The following is a 24,401-nucleotide window of genomic DNA, read 5'->3' as shown; positions in this document are numbered from 1 at the left end:
CATATGTCTCTTTCACTCCAAGTCTATTTGAATGCCTATGTATTTTTCAAAGACAACTAAAACTGGGATTTGTGGAAATAATTCTGATTACAGAGAGCACAATAAGTTGCTTATGAATCGTACTCAACACAGTCTGTCTTGGGGGGGGGGGAATGTGAACATTAGAAAAAGAAAATGCAAAAGGAACCAGGATAGATGGATTGTTACCAAAAAAAAATGTTGTCTGTATTCCCAAACTGGCTTTACATGCAGCCGTAAAAATATAAGACTCAAATATTATAATAAATTGATTGGCATGTAAAAAATCAAATAATCTGTAATCACAGTTTTCTACACAGTGAAGAAAGCAATAATTTCCTTTATACTACTCACCAATCACAGAAAAAAATGTACGGGAGGAGGAAGTCAATTTCATTATTTAATAACATCAACTGTTTATTTAGTTCACACAAACTGCTTTCCAATGCATTAATCTAAAAATTAAGCAAACTTTCCTGACTATGCCTACTATGTGACTCATGCAGGAAGATGCCATAAAATTATTATTTGGCAGACTATTCTTTATGTCATCAAGACTCTAAAATCAAATCAATCTCCAATTTATTAAATCGGAGGCTGAATGAAGTTTACAGACACATTGAATATTTAGGACATCTTAACTAATCTCCCTTTCACCTTTGGATAAATGACCAAATAAGCAATACCGGGTTTATTCTCTCAGTATGTAGCAGTACAAGCATTCAGTGAGCCAAGACAGTTAAAAAGGATGCACAGATAGAACCTGCAAAAAAAAAAAAAAAGGTTGCTGTGTGGACTGCTTCCAGTCAATCAGCAGTGCCTTCTTCCAGAATCCCTCTCTCCCAGCAGAGAGTATTCCACACACCCTAAAGTTACTCAGGCATCACTGAGTTAGAGGAGGGAGTCTTAGGGCTCCTGCAGCCCATTCATGTGTGGTGCCATGTTGGCTACAGAAGGACAAGCATTCAAAGAATTAGTTGACTTCATCACATATGCATGCAACAAAATTCTCTTCCTGAATGGGGGGTGGATGCATAATCACAACTAGAACCACTATGAGAGAGAGCATGGGAAGCTGCCTTACACCAAGTCATACACCAAGTGGGTTCATCAAGTTCAGTACTGTCTATACTGACAGTTCTCCAGGTTTCACACAAAGGTAGTAAGTCTTGAGGATGAAACTGCATCCTACACTTCAGCTTCTGAAGAGCTGAGTTCTCTATTTCAAAGTGAACATCTAGCACTGTCAAGACTTGAGTTTGCTGTGCCCAGACTATATCCAATGAAAAAGTGGCTTATTGGTGGGAAAACTCCTGATAAAACCCAGATCATATGCGCACAGCATTCACATCCATTTGAATAGTAATTATCCTAGTTCTAATGCACAGCCAACAAAGTGGTCAGTTTTTGCAGACAAGAATTAAAGCTAATCCTCAAAATTTGAAGCCAATTATGTGAAACTGAAGTAGTTAACCCCCAAATTGGAGCTAGCTCTAGACTTAGGCTTGATCCTTGACTTAATATTACACCTGGCTTGCCTGCAGTGCAGTGTTATGTTGAGGGCATTTCCTTTCTACTAGAAAGTGGGACACTGTGATTTTAAACTATCCTGCAGATAGACTCAGGAGAGGGACGTTCTCTCAACTGCTCAGGCAGCATGCATAGAATTCCTTATGATTTTTCATTGCACTTTCCTCTGCAAACGCTACATTTCCTACAGGAACAGCTGATAACTATAATAATTAAGCTATCAGCTCTTAGCCCTTTTTGTCCAAAGTAGTGTTTCTCCACTGCAAAAAAGAAATGTTTGGCGAAATATCTGTGAAAATCTGTGGGTTTGCAAAATTACATTGCTGCTCACTCCTGTCCAATTCCCTCCCCCCTTGCAAAATCCACATGGATTTTGAATCCAATTCCCTACATAATTTTTTCACATGTATTCTTTCACAGATATTGTTCCATGGGGAAAAACCTTTTGTCGAAATCGGACCTTGACTATGTAATGAAAGCTTCTTCTCATTTGTTGAGACTTGATCCATTAAAGTAAGTCTTCTACTATTAGTGTGACTGGACTGTTATAAATCAATTATAAATTATACTAACCTAGTTCAGACATAGGAACAATAAGGGGAGGGGTGGAATCTATGACTTTATCATTGATCCAGTAATTTAAGGATGGCTTTAAACAAACAAACAAACAGAATAGAAATATTAATACAACCCTCATAGGAAGTTCTTACACTGCCAAATTCTGCACCAAGTTCAGCAACATACTTGGGCATCATCTAGCCAGAATACCCTGGAAAATTCCACACTGAGTTCCCAAATTCCACTATGGTACACTATACCTCTTTCCCCCCTCTACTGAACATGCCCCCTCCGCCCCAAGTCATATCACAATGAGACCTGAACACAGCTTTTCACACTGGCATAAAATGTCGGCATTGCATGCTTGTGCAAAGCAGGTGTAGAAGCTTCTAGTTCTCTAGTTGACTAGTTCCTCTGTGTTGCTCTAAGATAATTAGCAAGCGCAGGAGCAACTGGGACAATGAGGAATCATGGGTCAACCTGTTTATGTAAACCATAGTATGTAACATAGTCCTGGATGCCCTGTATACATGCACATAAAACCTCTTACAAAACACCCAAGGAGGACTCAATTATCAGCAAGCAGAAAATGCTATGTGCAGTAGGCATGCCAGGTATGATGAAAGGCAAAACAAATTCATATAAGCTAAATCCACATAAGTTATTTTTAAATCCACTCCCACAATTCCAGGGAGTGTATTATCCCATTGCATTTTTTTTTGGGGGGGGGGGAATATACCAAATATTGGACTAAGAAGTCCAAGAGCAAAAATAAATCACTTTAATGCATATTCATACAACTAAAACTGGAATTTTTATGACAGCTACAAAAAAATTATGTAACCATTTATCAGTATTCTACCCCAACAGTAAATAACTGAATTAATCTAGACCAAGTTGTTTTTATCTTTGCATTTAGTGTTGCTTTCATATGCCTTTACAAGAATATAATCTAAAATACTGAAGTTTATGTTTATTTTGTCCAAATTAGCCTGGCCATAATTCTGAGGGTGCACTTTTTATAGCTACTTTCTTGAATGCAGATGTGCTAAAATGGCTCAGAGGCTGTAACAATTCACTGTTCTGCAGCAAATACTGCAAATCTATTTCGACATCTCCCCCTCGTCAAGACAAGAATAATTCTGTACAAGCTAGTATTACACTGACTTTTGCCTGCAGTGGCCACTTCCTTGAATGTTCTTTCAATCGTGCTGCCCCTTTCGCTGTCATCACAAACTTTTGTCCTAGGGGTCTGAACATTTCTAATGTTTTCTGTGATATTGCCCATGGTAATAGCAACAGCAGTTGCTCTTCTAATTTTGCACTCATTCCCAAAAGAAAATACCTTCTCCTTTTTTAAAAATAATAACAATCTACTCATCAAAAATGCCTCTCAGCTATGATTTTCTTAACTTCAGTTTTTAAAATAATAGTTATCTGCAACCCCACCCACACACAAAAAACCTTCATTATTTTAGATGCCTTATAAGCAGTTACCTTGAAATTGAGAACGGCTGATTCCTTTTATCCTCAAATCAAAAGCTAGAATTCGGCATCCAAATGATGTAATTGCTGTCTTTTAGCTTCAAAGACTTATAGCTTGGTAAGGAATACTGATCCACATGACTGCACATGACCAAAAGCAGGAACACGTACACGCACCATTATCCTGCAATACGTTGCCCCCGAAAGTTAACCCCATAACCCAGAATATAGTGTGCCACAGGTGCTTCCACAATTCAAGAATGAGTTAAATAAGCACCATTCTTGATGGTTAAAGCAACCTAAGCTACAGGGAAGCACACATAGAATCATTAGTATGTCTGTCCTGGGCAAAATTATTTCAGGAAACACAACAGGAGACCCAGATAGTGAAGAAAGAAGCGAGAAATTTTCCTTCTCCCATACTTCCTGTGGTGAAGTAGCACAACATATCGATCTGCAGGATAACTGAAAGCCAGACAAATGCAGGATATCCTAGAATTATTTGGTTAAGATGTCTAATATATATTCAACTGTACCCAACATTCTTGCCCTGTGCACCAACTAAGGGCCAACTGTAAAACATATCCTAATATCTTTTTGTATGCAAGTCATATGGGGATGACAACATATTGCCTCAGCCAGGCTTATAAATATCATTGAATAAGAAAAAAGGGTGTCACTGCTATCACAGAAATTACAGCTAGCCATGACTTCTCTGTTCACTCATCACATTTGACTGCAAAAGCAAGGGAGGCCCATGGCTCAGTGCTATATCACTTACTTGCAGCAAGTCTCAAGTTTATTCCCTAACATCTCCAGTCAAAGCATTTCAAACAATAGATATAGGATAAACTTCTGCCTAAGATGTTGGAGAGTCACTGTCGGTTGAAATAGACAAGTGTGTTAAGGCATTTTATATGTTTGATGCTAGGGAAAGCTAAGACTTTGAAGAGACATAAAAGGTGGTATCCAAATTAACCCTAGTTTTCTGTTATCTGGATGGCACAGCTTCCCTGTAATGGATATTAAATCAAGCTTGTGGCCATGAAGTGGTTATAGCTTCTCTGTGGGTAAACCAGTCTCAAAGACCTAGTCAGCTATGTTCAGTGGGGGACGTAGGTAAAGTTTCTCTCTCTCTTCAGTTTATTGTGAGACTGCAATGAAGTCCTGAACTCTTTGGTGAAAGGCAGGATACCAATGTAGAAAATAAAATTTGTATGGGTGGCTTTCCACTGTTTAGACTTCCAACTCTCTTCTGCTTTAACAGCTTATGCCTAACAGACATCTTTAAAAATTCTGATTGCAGCACAAAACAAGAACTATGTAAGTTAGAGAACAGCTGTGTGAAAATTCAGATGATTTAAGGGGATCTATGAAGTCTGCATAGATTTTATTTCCAGAAGTCCTCATTGTTGTTCTTTAGCATTATAACTTCTGAGTTATCTACTCTGATGAATTCGTATTAGTTAAGAAAGATATTACAAAATGGGTCAGTTTGACCTTCAACCACACACGAGTAAGAGGAGCTTTAATTATGAGACTTTCAAAGAGATTATCACTTAAGAAAGAATTTTTTGCTTTTTATATTGAAAATTACCAATGCAATCATTTAATTATGGCTCACAGAAAGCAACCAAAAGCTTGTGTAGGCTTTCTAAAAACCGGCTTTGAATGTGTGTTTTGAAGTAATTTGCTGGAAGCCGCTCAGAATGGCTGTGCAACCCAGTCAGATAGGCAGCATATAAATAAATAATAATAATTATTATTATTATTACTACTACTACTACTACTACTATATAACTTACACAGGGTCAACAAAGGACTTAAGAGCAGAGCAGTCTTCAATTATTTAACTATCTCATGTCAATTGCCCTTAATTAAGAAAATATATATATATATTCTGAAGGAGAATTGTCCAAAGTATATTTATTTGTTTCTACCACCAACAACTTTTGGTATACATTGTCAGTGATTTTATTCATTCGGTTGAACTTCACTTGAGTAGTATTCTACATGTTAGCTGCTCTTCATCCCATGGGCTTTCAGTTGGGAAGTGATCATGAGTGGGCTCCTTCCCCACTTTCATGGCTCTTACTGTAGGGAGGTATGAAAACTGAATTAGCAGTGGGTTAATCTTATAAACTCAGATGATACTCTACATTCAAAACTGCCACCTTGCCCCCAATCTGGGTATCAAGTAAAAGAAACAGGAGCTTAGTTGTTCAGTTTTCTCTAGTGAGTAGAATGGAAAAGTGTGAACTTTTGGCCTATTCAGCTTTTCTGCCTCAGAACAATCCAGGAAGGTGGAGAATAATTTGTGAATGGCCCCTTAGCAGTTATACTGGATTGTTGTTGCTACAGTGTGAGACCAAATACATACTGGTATTTAGATGTTCTGTACTTTCAATTCATTCCTGAAAAAACACATCTGTTCTTAGTGGTGATAGAGTTGAGCAGGCAAGAGAGATTCTTTCTATTTCTTCAGGCTGATAGATATACAAATTTGTGCTACCTATTTTCTGAGTCTTGATCTCTGAGATAGTGCATTCTCGTAGTTGCAGGCATATAGAAAAGAGAAGACTTCATGGTTCATGTTGACAGCTTGGCTACACCCAGGAACCATGATCTCCTTGGTGAGTGGAGTGAGACTAGCATTACCTCCACCTGCTGTTTCTGAATCTTCTGAATGACCCAAAGAATCAACTTGAAAGGAGGAAAGTAGAGCAGACCAGTCAGACAATCTCTCACAAAGACATCTGTCCCAATGGATTTTTATATTTAAGAGAGAGAAAATGCTTATCTGAAGGTTTAAGCATCCATTCCACCTGTTTATCTGCTCACCTAGTCCACTGTTGTGTTTTAACCCACTAGCAATATAGACTATCTCTGTGGATGGCCAGTCACTTTTATCCCAGTATATTGTAGGCAGTCCTTCAAGGAGTCAAGGAAGACTATTCTTCAGTGTTGTGATGAGTACTGTCTTGTTGGTTTATGCATGCTTTGGCTATGTTATCATTGCTATGAATCAAGATGTCATTGCTTCCAACATGTTTCTGAAATGCTAGGAGAACAGCCTGTATGGCATTCAGTTTAAGCCAGCTGATACATATCCCAGCTTCAGGCTTGGAGCAGGTCCATTGTGCCACTAGATTGTAAAGATGATCCCCCAAAACAGATGATTAGTATTGTAATAAGAGTGTGACTTGCTTACAGGAATTAGCCATCATTGGGGGGGGCTCCAAAGTTCTTTGATGAAATAGCCACTGACAGATGAAGTTGTTGAGCAATTTGATTCTGGAAGGGTAGAGGTAGCAATAGAATGGCTATAGGGAGATAAGTTTGAAGGGGCATTTGCCAAATAGAAGATTTCAGTTATGACCACCAGAATAAAACAAATGTTTTGGAATTCTACAATTCAACCACTACAAATGAAGTTAACTGAAAGAATGATGTTATTGTAGGTGAAGCACTTTACCAAACAAAACATCACTTCTGGGAGTCCTACTCCAGGTACAGCACCCATGTGTCAGTAGCTGATGATCCTTCCATGTAGTTGTGAACTCCAACACACTGGTGATTACAAGATGCTTCCTGCACAATTGAGGGGTAGTTATAATAGGAAGTGGATCACTGCTTTTTCTCTTTTCCCACCTGAATGACTATTTTTGCCTTTTGTGACCTTTTTTTTTATATAAAAAAAGCGAGATTGGTTTTCTTCATCACCACCACAAGAAAGAAAATGATTGATCATTGCATCTCATGGAAAGTTTCTACATCTAGAAGTGGCAGGGAAATTCCAGGCAGATCCCCTTTGATGAATTTATTCACTGAGCTCCGTGTGCCAGACAACATGCTTCTGCACAAAATGGCAGCCACAAATAAAATAGGGGGAAAGCCAAATGGCGCAAAGACCAAATCACATGTCTAAAGGTAACTTCCCCAGCCCCTGAAAAGGAACAGCAGCCACTGATTTCATGCCAGCCATTCCATATCATTCCTAGATATGAAGGTGAGGGGATAGGCAGAGCTGTCCCATTCACAGTGGGATAAAAGGAAGCAAGGGAGTGCAACAAGATGCTGATAAGAAGCACCACCCACCCAGTTTCTCTCCACTAGTGAAAGATTCCTAATAATAATAATAATAAATTTTTATTTATATCCCGCCCTCCCCAGCCGAAGCTGGGCTCAGGGCGGCTAACAACAATAAAATAATACAACATTCTAAAATCATTTCATTATAAAATTCATTCAAATCAAATTGATGGCAACCATTGAGCTAGAGTTCTGTGAAGATTGCCAAAGGAGGGAGTCAGGCTGTGCCCTGGCCAAAGGCCTGGTGGAACAGCTCTGTCTTGCAGGCCCTGCGGAAAGATGTCAAGTCCCGCAGGGCCCTGGTCTCTTGTGGCAGAGCGTTCCACCAGATCGGAGCCACAGCCGAAAAAGCTAGAGTCATGTGTCGGGAGACTAATGACAGAATGAAAATTTGTTTGCTTTTTTTTTTTTTTTAATGGATTTTACATACCGTTACCGAGGGCTTGAAATTTCGGAATTGCCAAACATATGCACACTGCAGGAACTAGCAGCTATATTATTTAAAAGGTGTCAGTGGTGGTAGTAGTTGTATGGCATACTGTACGATTTCATAATTTTTCTCCAAAGAATTAGTGGCTGTGCAAAACCATTGAAGTAAAAGAAGACATATGATGACCAATTTAAAAAGCAATATCCGGAACTGCTAAACCTATACATAGAAAAACTAAACTCAGCATTTGAGAATTATTTTTGGCATCTTTCCCCTAAAGGTTTCCTTGTTCTTCTTAGCACAGTATGTTTCTTACCCTTGTTTTGTATCTCTTGATTCAACGATACACAACCCTCTTGCCTATCTGGTCCTTAGGATATCTAGGTCATACACCAGGCATAGGCAAACTCGATGCTCCAGATGCTTTGGGACTACAACTCCCATGATCCCTAGCTAACAGGACCAGTGGCCAGGGATGATGGGAATTGTAGTCCCAAAACATCTGGAGGGCCGAGTTTGCCTATGCCTGTCATACATCCTTCCCCAGCAATACACTCATCTCCCAAGGCCACACTCTTTATAAGCTCATTGCATCCTCCTTGAGGGTTTTAGCCTGGCTAGAATGTCCTTGAATTCAAATCCTGTTTCTTCCTTGCCAGCAGAAGGTAGCAGGGGTGTATGAGGGATGGGTAGAAAAAAGCCTACTGTACAAAGGTGAAATTCACATTCGTTGTTTCACCTCCTTTGGTTCTAAGTCTGCCCACCAATTATATTCGGTCTTGAAGTTTAGAAGGGAACATGGCATTCAGCCAGAGAGAGGTTCCCCATCCCTTTACATGCAACACACAGAAATAAGCATACTCCAACCGGATAAAAATGCTTTCAGCTTTGTTCCCCTCCCCCCATAATCAAGCTCCAATTAATGGAAGATTTTGTAGCTAAATTCACTATATTCAAAAAATTTGCTGTAAACATAGAATTATAAGAGTTTGAAGGGACCTCAAAGGTCATCTTTTCCAATCCCTGCAATGCACGAATCATAGCTAAAGTGTCCATGACAGATGGCCATCCAACCTCTGATTAAAAACCTCCAAGGAAGGAGAGTCCATCACCTCTCGTGGGAGTCTGTTCCACTGCCAAACAGCTCTTACTGTCAGAATTCTTTTCAAAATGTTTAGTCAGAATCTCCTTTCTTGTAACTTGAAGCCATTGCCTTGAGTCCAACCGTCTAGAGCAGGGGTAGGCAAACTAAGGCCCGGGAGCTGGATCCGGCCCAATCGCCTTCTAAATCCAGCCCTCGGACGGTCTGGGAATCAGCGTGTTTTTACCTGAGTAGAATGTGTGCTTTTATTTAAAATGCATCTCTGGGTTATTTGTGGGGCATAGAAATTCGTTCACACCCCCCCAAAAAAAAACATAGTCCGGCCCCCACACATGGTCTGAGGGATGGTGGACCGGCCCACAACTGAAAAAGGTTGCTGACCCCTGGACTAGAGCAGGAGAAAGCAAGCTTGTTCCCTCTTCCATGTGACAGCCCTTAAGATATTTGAAGATGGCTATTCTGTCTCTTCTCACTCTCCTCTTTTCCAGGCTAAACATACCCAGCTCCTTCAACCATTCCTCATAAAGTTTGGTTTCCATCATGCTTGCCCTCCTCTGCACACATTCCAACTTGTCAACATCCTTCTTAAATTGTGGTGCCCAGAATTGGACACAGTATTCAAGGTGTGGTCTGACCAAGGCAGAATAGAGTGGTACTATTATTTTCCCTTGATCTGGACACTAGAGTATACTTCTCTGATGCAGCCTAGAATAGCATTATTTATTTATTTTGCTGCTGCATCACACTGTTGACTCATGTTAAGCTTGTGGTCCACCAAGACCCCTAGATCCTTTTCACGTGTACTGCTAGTAAGCTAGGTATCCCCCATTTTATATTTGTGTATCTGGTTCTTCCTGCCTAAGTGCAGAACCTTACATTTGTCCCTGTTGAAATTCATTTTGTTAGCTTGCGCCCAGTTCTCCAATCTGTTAAGGTCATTTTGAATTCTGATTCTGTCGTCTTAACAGAATTAGCTACCCCTCCCAGTTTGGTGTCATCTGCAAATTTGACGAGCATCCCCTGAATTCCTTTATCCAAGTCATTTATAAAGACATTGAGCAGCAACAGGTGCAGGACAGAACCCTGTGGCACCACACTTGTCACTTTCCCCCAGGATGACGAGCAACCATAACTGAGTACTCTTTGGGTTCAATCAGTCTACAAATCTTGTTATCTCATTCAACCCACATTTTACCAGCTTCCTCACAAGAACATCAAGGGGGACTTTTTCAAAAGCCTTACTGAAATCAAGATACACTCTGTCCACAGCATTCCCCTGAAACCTATAATTTTTTTAAAAGATCAGTCTTTTAAAAGCACATGACAATCGTTCACTGCAGTAGCTGCTGAAATTAATCCAGGTAACCCTTTCAACCACAGTGAATACAATGCCTACAGTACTAAGTGTGTGTAGGTACACATACATGCAAATTGCAGGACAAACTTTAGTGGTGGGGTAGTTCTGCATATGAAAAGAAACACAGAGACAGAAATCGCTGCTCCACTGAACAGAATGGCAAAGCAGACACTGAAGAGTTTTGTTTATACAACAACAACAACAACAACAACAACAACAACAACAACAACAACAACGTATCTGGGGCTCTCAGTAAGAGTGACTCGTTCTCGTATTCCTAAAGAGCAGGCACTGTTGTCCTATGGGGGGGGAGAGAATTCCGAGTGGTGACACTTCCTTCAAGCCAGTAATTTTTTTCTCTGTGTAATTACATAGATTCTAGTTTCACTCAAAACATTTTATTGTCGAAATGCTGTGCTTTACATGCCCACTGCAAACCAGATAAAAGAGGTGGCAGTTGTAATTGTACTTAAAAATCGCCACATTCACTGTTAGCATACTGAAATGGAACTAAGCAAACCACAGCCCAAGGATATTAGAGTCACTGACCCCTAAATGTACTCAGTTGTGAAATTCAGCAGAATCCGATTGGATAAGGGAGCTTTCATTTACATAATAACTAGGATATTATTAATCCCTGCACTCAGACTGGCTAAGGGCTATTAGCCACAGTCCATGAAGTAGAATAATCACTGAACAGTTGAGAGCTAATTCAGCTAGGGATTCTAACTGATAGGTACTTGTGAGGGTATAAGCCAGTCAAAAAGAATTTGCATAACAGTTATGCCATTAAACTCATCAACCTGCCTAACCCTTGAAAGCAAAGTAATTCATGTTTAAATTAATTTGGCACAGGGCAGGGGTGAATTGGTAGGGGCCCAATGGAATGTATAAGGCAACCGTTTCTACTTGGCTAAGACCAGTTATGAAGGGATGTATTAACACTGTTCAGTTATTGGTTAGTTATTGCTCCAAAATTTAGTAGCCAGAGACTGACCCACTTTGAATTTCATTATATTAAATTCAATGTGATGCACAGCAGTGGCCCACATAGATTTATATGAAAGGGAGGGGAAGGCTTGAGCCTACTGCCCGCCCCCAAATAAACAAAAGAAGTGTTATTATTTTGAGGGACTGAAATGGTGCTTTCATGAACTATTTGAGTCACACTCTATTACAAGGCTTCACGTTGCATTCTTCAAGGTTAAATGATGAAATGCAGAAATATGGCTGACTCTATAGGAACACATTCTCTCACAGTGACAGCGTGAACGGACCTCATTTGGAGGTGACAGTATCCCAGGACACAACTGTTAAACTTACCGGGAAACTGTCTCAAAGATTTGGCAGGCAGAACTACTTGAAACTTGCTATACTTTATAATGGGCAGAAATATATTATGGCAAATATTTACAATAACTAATTGCTGCACTAATGTACATCAGAGACTTCAGTTTATGGGTTATCTTTGTATATAGACAAGTCACTGTTATCTGTTCAAAATGTGGATGTTACTTGATACCATCTGACACCTTTATATGTGGTGAGCATGTTTGTAAATATTATTACTGAAATACAAAGTAGGAGGTGAAATATAATGATATATATTCCCATCTTCTAACATACCCTTGACTCAGACAAGATAGGTTTTTCCAAAAGCTCTTCACTTCTTTCAAGAACAAGGCAGATTAAGGGCCAAAGTATATGTAGAATTAAATGATCTCTGCATTTCATGTGCTAGTTTTTAAACTGTAAATTGCATCCATGAGCAAGGGCAGCCAAATGCAGGAGTCCCAGCATGCAAAGGGGAAATTCAGTCCCTCCTTCCTTTGTTTTATTCCTATTCTAAAGCTGCAATTTGCTATTGGGCAAATCCCCCATTGGAGCTAATCTGCAATTGGTCCAGTTTGGACCTAAAAGAGCTGACTGTTCCTCTAAGTGGTAACAATGAGTAGAACCAACGTTCTAAGGAAGCAAATATGATATGTGACACATTTGGGACATCTTCAGACCTAGGGTGCACTTTTAGCACAAACATTTGGGGACCCATTTATTAATCTTTTACCATATATTTGCATGGTGGTATTGCTCCTGTTGAGACCCACCTTACCTTGGATCAGGCTGTGACCCACTAGTGAATCCTGACCTACCAGATGAAGAAGAGTGCTATGAGATATATAAAAATATGCACTCTAATATAAAAAATTATATATAGACAGACACTTTTGTGCTTGTTGGTAGATGTAAATTTGTGTTTATAGTTCACAATGACATAAGAAGAGCCCTGCTAGATCAGAGAAAAGGTTTGTCTAGTCCAGCATTTTGTTTCCTACAGCAGCCAACCAAACAGAGACAATAACTCCCCTTCTTATTTTGCTTTGTTTCAAACATTAGCACACAGAGAGCATTTGGGATAATTTGGGAGTCAATAATTGATAGGCTGGCAGGTATACTTTGGCTAGGATCCAAAGAGCTACTTCAGTTGAAGCAAGGCATGTATTATAAGCTGAGCCTTATTTCATATCACAAGCTGCTTTTGAAATTCATCTCACTTGCTGAAGCAGATGACTAACATGATGTGTAACTCAAAAGAACTACATATGTACCCCTGCCTCCCCTTCCCTTGTTTTCCCAGAGTATAAATTTTAGATTCCAAATTCCCCCAGGGCAGGGACCTATCCTCTTGTGTTCTGTAAAGTGCTATGCACACTGATAACTGTGATATAAAAAAACAGATAACTGATCACGGTGCATTGGGGTGGAGGCTACTATTTAAAGAGACACACACACCCCGGCTCATGGAACCACTTTCACAGTTCACTGGTGAATGGATTGGATTTGAAGTGCACCCCAGAAATGGAAAATAAAAATGATAAGGCTGAGTGTACGCTAAATGGCCTTGGCAGCCAGGAATATTGAGCATATTTCCTTATGTTCATGCTGCTGGACCTTAAATGTGTCATGTGATACAATCCTCTGCTCCCCACTTTTTTGACTGTGAAGTATTTGCCACTGGGTTCAGTGGGACTTACTCCCAGGTATGTATAGACTGTGGCCTGAATAGCACTGAGATTCATATAAGTACATAAGCAACAGCAAGCTCACCAGTGCTGTTTCTGGAGCACTGAAGTTTTCCACAGGATTTTATATGCAGGCAAGGTAGGGTAAATATAGAGTTCAAACTAGATCATCCTTGCACACATATTTATATCCAAACCACAGCATTCTACACCTCACCTCATTTTCAAGTGGCTTACTAAATTAATTCTTAAACTTGCTAACAATCTTTTTTAAAAAAACCAAACTTACAGAATTTGGGATAAAAACTTGCACCTAATTTGGATGTTTAACAACTTGCTTTGCAGTATGCAAAGCTACCTGCATCTGGCCTTAAGCTTTCTCAAAGCTTCACCTGTATTACAGATATACAACAATTAGTTAACTATATTACATTAGAAATGGACAGCCCACAGGCCACGTACAGCTCGTGGAAGGCAGTTCCTTCAAATGTTCAGGTGCTATATGTCGTATTTCCAGAAACAGTGTCCAGGAGCTAGAAAGCAAATTATAAGAGTGAGAGTGATTTGTATGCCTTTCCTCATAATAAAGCCCTGCTGCTGAATAATGACTTTGAATATTTAGTTATGGTAATAGTCTTCATTCCTGTTGGCTACCACAGGCGACTAGAATATTCGCCTGATGGGGGTGGACAAGGCACATCACTCAGGGCAGAACTTGTCACCCACTATGTTTTTGCTAAGTATGGTAATCTATAATGTGCAAATTATAGGTGAACATCCTGTTCATTTTACATATTTTAACCACAGCCATCTGCTTAAACTGTCTGCCCTTGAATATCAAAGTTCATAGGCATCCTTATATTCCAAAGCACAGGTGTAAAAGTATGGCCAGCAACCCACTGGGGAAAATAAGGTGTTAATTGCTGTAGAAAACGAAAGCAAACAAGAAATAAGCAAACACTTTTAATCATTTCATGTTCTTATCTTTGTAGGCTTTCATATCGGACTGGTCAAGACACATCTAACTGTGACACATGCAGGAACAGTGCATGTATAATCTATAGGTAGGTTAATAATTGCCATGTTCCTTTAAATTGGGTAAAAATGATTTTATTCTCTAGTGGAAGATCGAAAGCAAGTCAATGTTTTAATTTGCCATTTCAGCACGAATGCACAGAAGACTAGGAAATTAATGTTTATTGCACTATAAAATCCAATTTATAAAGTATTTCAGATATAAAAAGAGAAATGAGACGAGGACAGGTGTGTGTTCTGTATTTGCACCAGGCACACGCAGAAAACTTCAGCATCATGAGAATGTTGAGCTTAGGGGCAATGCTGATGAACTTGAAAGCAATACTCAGTGAAATCTCAGGGGTGCTTTGCGCTTCATGTTCCAGACTTCTTGTATGTACCTATTAAAAGTGTTAGAATCAGAAGTAGACAAACTCATTTTGCTTTATGGAAAGACAGCCAATCACAGACTTCCACATCATATCTACTTGATGAACACATGGTAACATGCATGTCTCTACTTCAAACACATTTTCAATGGGTACATATCACAGGTATCAATTAACATGTATTCATTAAAAATGCTAAGTGAACTCAAACTGAGAAACTGAAAGGGTGAGACATTGTGGGGGGTCTAGTAGAATCAAGATAAATTATAAGCAAATGAATTTTAAAATTTGAAACACTAAATTTAAAATAATGCAGAATTTTAATAGCTTTAGCACGCTACATAGATAATACAGCACTGCATCAGAGGAAAATATGTGCCACTATTCTTTGCAACAATGACAGTGAGGACTAGGTCAGTAGGAGGAAACTGACTGCAACAACTGAGTAGCTCAGGGAATAACTGTGGGATGCTTAGAGCACAAAAGGCTATATTAGTGACCACCATTTCATATTTTAAGTCTTACGGTGTCTATTTGCACAATATATCAAACACAAATTGAAATGCAGGAAGCCTAATGCTATCTCATTCATTCTCCTTTGTAATGTATGCTGTTAAAGAAATCAGGGGCTCTAACGTCAGAAGTTCTTAAGGGCTCAATAGCTTCAGGTGGATTTTGTTCCCAATTTTCCAATTGCACATGATGTTTAGGTGAAAATAGCAGCAAATCAGATATGCTTTTGCTACATCATTATTCAAAGCTATTTTTGTTAAAAGTTAATATTTGGCATTCTGTACCTTTATGGGGATGCAGGTGGCACTGTGGTGTAAACCACTGAGTCTTGGGCTTGCCGATCAGAAGGTTGGCGGTTCGAATCCCCGCGATGGGGTGAGCTCCCGTTGCTCGGTCCCAGCTCCTGCCAACCTAGCAGTTCGAAAGCACGTCAAAGTGCAAGTAGATAAATAGGTACTGCTCTGGCGGGAAGGTAAACGGCATTTCCGTACGCTGCTCTGGTTTCGCCAGAAGTGGCTTAGTCATGCTGGCCACATGACCCAGAAAAACTATCTGCGGACAAAGGTCGGCTCCCTCAGCCAGTAAAGCGAGATGAGCGCCGCAACCCCAGAGTCGTTCACAACTGGACTTAACTGTCAGGGGTCCTTTACCTTTTTACCTTATTTCATATTAAGGGGAACTAAAATAGTAACTTCATAAAGAAGCATGGACATATGTAGAAACTTATACATCAGATACATTAATACTACAGTTCAGTTTGCATTTTCCATCATCCCTGACCACTGGCCATGATGGCTCGGGCAGAATGGGACTTGGAGTCCAACAATAGCTGGAGGGTAACAGGACACCACACCCTGCGGTGAAGAATGTCCCAGAATTTTTTTTAGAAAACCTTGTTCTTTCCTTATTTTTCATTAAATCCCCTCTTCCAAACATTTCCACCCATGTAAGGGCCCCAGGGTCTACCTTAAAAAAATGTCGAACCATTTTTTTTTGGGGGGGGAGGGGTGTTATCCTAGAGTTTCTGGAATAAAGGAGAGATTGGAGAAAGAGTTGCGCATCCTACTATTTCCCTGCTGCAAATCACGCTTTCCAGAAGCAGCTGTTTGGTTAATGTTAGACACAATTGTGTTGTAATAGGTTGCTTGGGTAGGTGGGAAATGAAACAGGAGCCATAGTAGTTGTTATATTTTTCAGTCAGCACTCAGAACCATATCTACCAGCATGGGAGTCTGAGCTCATTGGGATACATATATAAATACCCTTGTTCTCTATACTGATGATACAATCCACTACATCCAAACATTAGACTCAAACATACATAAAGTGTTAAACGTGTAAACAGTGCATCCAAGATGAGTAGACATGAAACAGTCTCCCCTGCCAGCTGTCTAAAACTTTCTCCTCTTTTTCCTGTCCCTGCTTATTTAGACTGCATCACCTTTCACTCCATCCATATTTTTACAAGGATAAACTTCACTGTCCTATTCCCATCAGGACAATAATAAAATCCAAAGAGCTGGAAAGAGAGAGCTTTCCTTTCTGGCAACTGTAATGTAAGAGGCAGCAGAGAAAAGCACTGCACTGTTCTCCAGAGACTATTGCCTCTCACGCTCACTCTGTGCCCAACACCACAAACACACACAGAGAGAGTCATAAACACATAATCAAAGGAAGTTCATTCATGTGGCAAAACCACCTCAACATATGAAGAGGAGAACCAGTCTGAATGTGAGATAGCAGCACCTCCACTTACAGACAAGAAACAATTTTCTAAATCTGCACTGATTAAAGCATATTTTGTTTTGAACCAAGGCAGCTATTTAAGAGGTACTCATAATGTGCTTAAGAGGCTGTGTATAAACTCCGGAACATAATCGTAGGGTAGAGGTAGGATGTGCTTAGAAAACTCATATAAATGAAACCCTTTTAAACTGGCCTTAACTGAAGCATAAAAAGCAGCCTTACAGCAATAAATCCATTGCCCTCCTGACTACCCAACTGCATCCTCTAATGTCAAGTACAGCAACTGAGAAAGTGAAATGTAGAAATTATTAAATGTAATTAATTTTTCTCAATATGACATTCTTAGAATGTTAATGTACCATGGCACAATAGCTGGTGTCTAATTAAAGACCATCATGGCATGAAAGATGAAGATTTCAAGCAACTTAAATCTTCTTTTCCTGTGTTTTTTTTTCCTTTTATTTTACTGTTCATCAAAATACCTGATTATTTTGACCAACTTTATCAGTGCCTAATATTTTTAATATACACCGAAGCTCTTCTTCCTACTTTCTGGACAGATTTCAAAGTAGTATGCAGTTGGCTACTTGGTTTTTATGTACGGGGAATTTGGTTTGTCATATATAACAAGGATTTATTTTTTAAAAAGAAAAATATGTGCCCTTGATGCCACATTGGAAAACTTGCTCAAAAAAGGGGGGTGGGATTCTCACTGGTGATTCCCCAAATACATCCTTTAAAATATATTCTTTTCTTTTTCTTAAGAATGTGTAAGGTTGACTTGGGGTAAAAACTGTAGGAAAAATAGTAAGTGGACACAAAAGCACAGGTAACTAAAGCCTCAAGCATATTTCCAAAGAGATAATGGAAATGAGGCTTGTGCTGAGTGTTCTGTCTAAGTCAAGAATCTCCAGCCTGCCTGGCGCTCCTGCTTCATATAGTCTTATATCCCCAACCAGGGCCTGATTTAGGTTTGATGAGGCCCTAAGCTACTGAAGGTAATGGCGCCCTTTATATGCCCAGCTGTCCTTTGTCAATAACAAATTGTCACTGTCTTTGTGTTGAATCTATGCTATATGGTAATTTGTGGACTTAACAGGTCCATACACAACACAAAACACTGTTGCTGTATGTAGGTTTTATTTTATTTGTTTTTTATCTAATCTTTTGGAAATGTACATCCAGGTTTTTTTGGGGGGGGGGCAAATAGAGTGGGGCCCTAAGCTATACCTTGTTTAGTTTATATGTAAATCCAGCACTGTCCCCAACTAAATTGCTGAAAAAGGCAGGAGGGTAGCAAGGATAGCTAGCCTGCTCTTCCACAAGGAACACTGTCTAGTACTCAGCACTATAGAACACTTTTTGCCAACCTATGTGGGCTTCAGATTGTGAGGAGAGGTATGCAAAAGTATTTTGTGATGGGATATGGGAGTTAGTTGTTCAGTACTTTTTAAAAACAATGACACTGTGTTAATCCAAGCAGCCTTATGGATCCCAGTATCAGTTTACACTGCTCATTTGATTTCACTGGTAGAAACTGATAACGAGTTACTGACATTCCCATAGCATGAGCTGTGATATAGTGATATTACTGGCTGTCTATGAATAACAAGCCTAGGGGAGAGAAGGTTACACTTCATTTAAGGAACAGATTTGTAGTCCAGGATATTCCTGGATTCTTGTTCATCTAGGCATGGCTGAAATATACTGTTCCTGGCAACCAATGAAATCATATAGCTGTGAAGAAGCTTGATTTTTAAATTTTGTTTAAATGTATTTCACACACACCCACACACACACACCCCGTGGTTTTGCTCTTATTGTTTGCTATCCTCAGTTACTTTGGGAGTGACAGAAATTCAATAAACCAACCAAGTGTCTCCCTGATCAAAGTCTAACATCTTACACATTCAACTCCTATCTATAAAGTAAAAGGTAAAGGTAAAGGGACCCCTGACCATTAGGTCCAGTCGTGACTGACTCTGGGGTTGCGGCGCTCATCTCGCTTTATTGGCTGAGGGAGCCTGCGTACAGCTTCTGGGTCATGTGGCCAGCATGACTAAGCCGCTTCTGGCAAACCAGAGCAGCGTATCTATAAAGTAGGGGGGTCTAAATCCAGAAAAGTATGATAGCATATACATAATGCAATGCAATGCATATATATAGAAGTGTCGAAGTGTCTACTCCCCCCCCCCCTCTATATATGTATCGTAAGTAGACACTTCTACATAAAACATATTCCATTAGTTAGTAGCAAAATCTTGCATTATCTGTCTGTAATTTGTCTTATGAGAAGATACTGTTAAATGCACTGACTCACAAGCTAGAATAGATGACCAAGCCTCAACTTTATAATTTAAGGTTGCCCCAAGCCCATTAGTGACTAAATGAATTCTTTAAAAAATACAAATTTATTTCATAGCTGAGAAAAAATGGCAACATTAAAAATTCATAATACACTGGAGTGACAATTCAAAGTATTGATTAGAAAAAAAACAGATAAAACCCCTAAAGCTTTCATATAATGAATATAATAAAATTATTCTTTTGTTTCGCGCCGACAAATGTTCAAGCTGAGAAAATCTATCCCATTAGTATTAAGATCACAAAACAGAAGATCAAGTATATCCTCCATTCAAAATCAGTTATATTTTATAGAACAGCAAAGCAGAAGTACCACCAAATGAAATTAATACAGCTAAAAAGTTATACATTATCACCATTATCAAGATAGAGCCAGGAGCTCACATATTTCTGCCTTATTATGACTTACTATTGAGAAGTAATGACATTTGTATGCAGGAAAGGTATTAATCCGATTCCTAGCCTGTCCAAAGTAACTTTTAACAAAAACTGAAAATTTTATTCATTCTATGATTATTTCCTAGTAGAACTGCTCTTTCTACCCCAGTTAAAAACAGCTTTTGTTTAATATTTTGTACACTGATCTTGGGCACTTACCATGAATTATCTTAATGGAAGAACCGTCTAAAGCATTCATAACAGAATTCACTTTTGTTGGAAAGTCAGAAGCACTCTAAGTGATCATTCAAGGCTATTTCAGGTTCAGAAAAGATTTTGTATCTAAAGCATACTGATTAATTTCTGCAGCAAAAACAAAACAAAAAAACAAAAAAACAAAACCCTCAAAAACCCCTGATTAAACCAGACTACAGAAGTTCTTGAGAAATATTCATGAAAGCCATGCTAATGTCTCATTTGGCTATTTTCTGTTCCTCTGAATTAAAAAAAAATGTATTTGCTTTACACAGTAATTTAATTTTACCCTAGGTATTATGGTTCTCCTGGTGCTAAATTCTGACTCAACTAAAAACAGATTATTACAATCTGAAATACAATCTTCAAGTCCAGATCAGCAAATGAAAAAGTTAAGACGATCTTAGTAGATGAAAGCTAATTAGATGATATAAAATCACCACTAAGTTATGTCTCAATAGGGCATCTACACGCCTAAGAGATTTGAGGATCAGTGTTTAAAGTTCTCAAAGCATGACACAGTAATTCTTGAAGCAAAGCCTGCTTAACTTAGTTAATGCAAACCACAGAGAACAACCCTTAAAGAAAAATTTAAAAGATAAAAAGGATACTATAAAGATACATGGGTATATATACAACAGACCAAATTCTCCCACAAAGTATGTTTGTTCCTGTTGCTTATCTCATCAACTTTGACTTGGATTACAATCTACCCTAAATATGAGACACTTCTAAAAATGTAGCACAGATGATTCTCAAAGAGTTGTTAGGCTACATCCATATGATCAGCTTAAAGTGTGTCATTATTTCAAGTACAATTAAAAGGCAACAGAATGATATTCAGCTCACGGACACATTACAGATAAAACAGTATATTAGTAGGGTAAAAGTAAGGGGTTGATCTGCTGCTGCTGCTCCCATTTATTATATGGATTATGTGAACATCAACAGACAAAATAATAAGAACTTTGCCTGCACAGAGGAGGCTTACAAGGGACATCAATATGATAATGTGTTGGATAATAGATAGATAGATAGATAGATATACAGAATTGATAAACTAAAAGGGATCTTCCTTCACACTTGCAGGTAAGGGGTGATTAGTTGGCAGAACTGAGGGAAAGGATTCTAATTTGGTATGCAATGTTATTTTGGAGGCTAAGCAATGTCATGTGAGAAAGGGGCGTGGATGTTGGAGCTGTGGCTTGCTTAGATTTGGGCAAGCAAGGAAGAGCTTGCAAATGTGAGAGTCAGTGGCGCGTGAAATAATTTAGAAGGTGAAATGTTGGGAGGAACTTTGGGACAGGATGATTTAGGGCAGTTTCAGGGGCCAATTACTGGTCCTATCTATAATTGTCCTACCCATATTCATCTTTTTTCACTGGATATTTTGGACTATGACACCTGAAAAAGCTGCTGTGTGTGTAAGCATGTCATTCCATGGATGCATAATTCAAGTCTAGCTATGTGCTTATTTTCCTGTCATGAGATCCGAAAGAAGAGATCCATGCTGCTTAGAAATGTTAATGGTTAAGCGGTATAGGCATATCCATCTACCCACAGGAAAAAACCATGTGCCCAGCTGGAAATTTGGTACATGATTTCCCACAGCTCAAGAGGCAAATCAATGTATAGGTTTCTATTATTATTATTATTATTATTATTATTATTATTACTACTACTACTACTACTACATCATATATAGCAACACTAACAAAGTAGTTCAACAAAAGAAGAAAACCATTGAGCATGGTCAGTGGTTTTTAAAAGCAGTTTGCCTATTCACCATGCTTCACATGTGCTATCTATATCTCTCCCTATAACAATTGCTGGTCTGAAATTGATTGGGAATATTGAATTGTCAGCACCCAACACAAACATGGTGTCCTAGCCTTAACAACTCAGTAGCTCAGGCCACTAAACAGCAAAACACTTGGCCAAACTATACTGGTTTGTAAACAAACATACCAACAAAAAAGCTCTTTAAGCCTGATGCAAGTATATTCAACTCCCTTCTAGTGGCATGCATACTCTTTAACTTGGGTCCTTTCTGATCCTTGAATCTCACCATTAAGTAACTTACGCTTAGTCCTATATTCCATCTGTTAACCAGAGACTTTATGCTGCATAGATTTAAACTGACATATATTTTTGTACTAATATTTCAATAGAAGCAAAAACACAAGCAATGTACCATTGCTCCAGCCATTGCTTTGGCACAATTCTGTCCAATATATTGGACACTGGAAGTCAGAGGGGGGAGAGAAATCAACAAAACCCAGTCCAAGCTCCAATCTGACACCGCATTACTATTACCATAACAAATTTTATTGTAAAGTCCACAGATAAGTTCCCCATTCCTTACTTTTGCCTAAAGCCATATGCACCCTGTCTCCCTCATAAAAGAGCCTCTCTGGGTGGTCAGGAACCCTTCTGAATAAGGGCCTTGGGAGCAGGGCTGCTGGAGTGGAGAAAACAACAGGAAACATACTTTCCATGAACTTCCTTGTTAAAGCATTTGAGTTCAATCCTAAATTTAGACAATCCCTCTCTCCTCCAGCAACCCCCCTGAACGCTACCCCATATTGTCCAGGAGGGGACCTGGATGCTTTGCATGGAGAGGGGGCAGTGAGATGAAGGGAGGTTTCTTCCACAAACCTCCTTAAGTTGATGTATCTTAGAATCCAGGCGAAAATACATGAGCAACACTTTCTCTTTAAATTTTACATATACAGCCGAAAGATTCCTGTGTTATTTAATTTATAATATCATTCGAAGTATCTCCTATATTTAGAAGCTCTGAAATGTATCGTGTAAAATAGGATTACTGTTAGATCGAGTTTCCACACTCAGTTTGTACAGGGATCTCACAATGGAGTGACAAATCACAATGGTTACTTGTTCCTGTATCTCAGATTCTATCATCAAGGAATTCTCAGCCCTATTTTTTCACATGTATATGCAATGATAGGAGCGAACAAATACATTAGGTTTAAAGGGATATGTCACCTTGTGTAATATTTTCCCATTTTTTGTGGGTGGGTGGGGGGAGGGAGGTTCTAAACCACATTAATTTTTCCCTTAGCTATGAGCCATGCTTAAGTTTATGATTGTTTTGCCTTTCCATCATTACTTTTGCATTCTTGGATCCATGAACAGGTGAGGAAATTTGCTATATAATTAACCTACTTTGTGTTACACAAGAATTGCCGTTCCAAAATTGTGTGTGTGTGTATCTCCTTGCCCAGATTGCTGTGCATTACCATTACTAATTGCCCTTTTGCTACAGCGTGAAATCATGCCTCTTTGTTTTTATAAATTAAATCTGAAATGTATTTTACTAATGTATGTTGATCTCTTAGCTATAATTTCTTCTGAATCTTTTTTCCTTAACTGCAGGGCAGCCAGCAGGGCTTTCCACTCCACATACTGCTTACAACTTAGGATGCATATTTTATGAGCTTAACTTTACTTTTATGTGGCAATTTTAAACCTTCAAATGAGTAACAGATTTGAATTTGTTTCTCCCTTGCAATCTTTATGTTTCAAAGTTCTGTTTAGTAACATGATGATCTGTGCCAATTTGACAAGCTTTATCTTTATAATTGGCTGAGCTTCAAGTTTGAGTTATGTTATATGCAGCCAGGATTTTGCCTTATAGAGACAAAGCATAAGCAAAGAGGTCATTATTTCAATAAGTTTGTGCAAAGCTTAGAAGACAGTCTTTTTCAAATACATATAAATCAGATTGTGATGCTCATTCATTCAAATGATGTATTCAGAACCCTACAGTGCTGATCCCTTTCATGTGTGTGAAGTTGGTAGCTTAAGAACAGCTAGGCAAGGGTTGTCATCCAGTTGTTTACCCCAAGTAGATGGAACTTCTTAATTTATCCCTCATTAGCTGCAAGCTTACTCTATCATGGTTTCAGAGGTAATTCCCAACAGGTAATTGTGAACCATCCAAGAGGTTGTTGCAGCATACTTTATGATCCAAATCAGAACAGACTGCAGCTACAGGGTTAAACTATTTTATCCTGGATCAGGATATTGTTCCTTCATTGCAGGGGGTTGGACTAGATGACCCTCTGGGTTTCTTCCAATTCCACAATTCTATGATTCCACGAAATGTCAGAAACACAATGTGTTT

General features: G+C 39.0%; 2 protein-coding genes across 8 annotated transcripts in view; one reads left to right on the top strand and one right to left on the bottom strand.

Moving 5' to 3' along the window:
* INSYN2A (inhibitory synaptic factor 2A) overlaps positions 1–14,788 on the top strand; it is a 45,027-nt gene extending 30,239 nt beyond the window's left edge. For 2 of the 4 annotated variants that reach the window (XM_081005274.1, XM_081005273.1), the window contains 2 exons: positions 1,969–2,061; positions 14,585–14,788. In XM_081005274.1, coding sequence (XP_080861400.1) covers positions 1,969–2,061; positions 14,585–14,660 — 169 coding nt within the window. In that variant the 3' untranslated portion in view covers positions 14,661–14,788. Of the gene's footprint in view, positions 1–1,968; positions 2,062–6,146; positions 6,581–14,584 lie in introns of those variants that run through there. The other 2 variants (XM_081005275.1, XM_081005276.1) reach the window with 2 other exon arrangements.
* Positions 1–24,401, bottom strand: part of DOCK1 (dedicator of cytokinesis 1) — a 362,659-nt gene that overhangs the window by 199,501 nt on the left and 138,757 nt on the right. The gene's annotated exons all lie outside the window — the stretch shown is intronic.

This window comes from Podarcis pityusensis (assembly GCF_964106645.2).
Source record: "Podarcis pityusensis genome assembly, chromosome: 5".
NCBI classification, from domain to species: Eukaryota; Metazoa; Chordata; class Lepidosauria; order Squamata; family Lacertidae; genus Podarcis; species Podarcis pityusensis.
The sequence above is the reverse complement of the archived record's forward strand: the minus strand, read 5'-3'. Positions and strand labels throughout refer to the sequence as shown.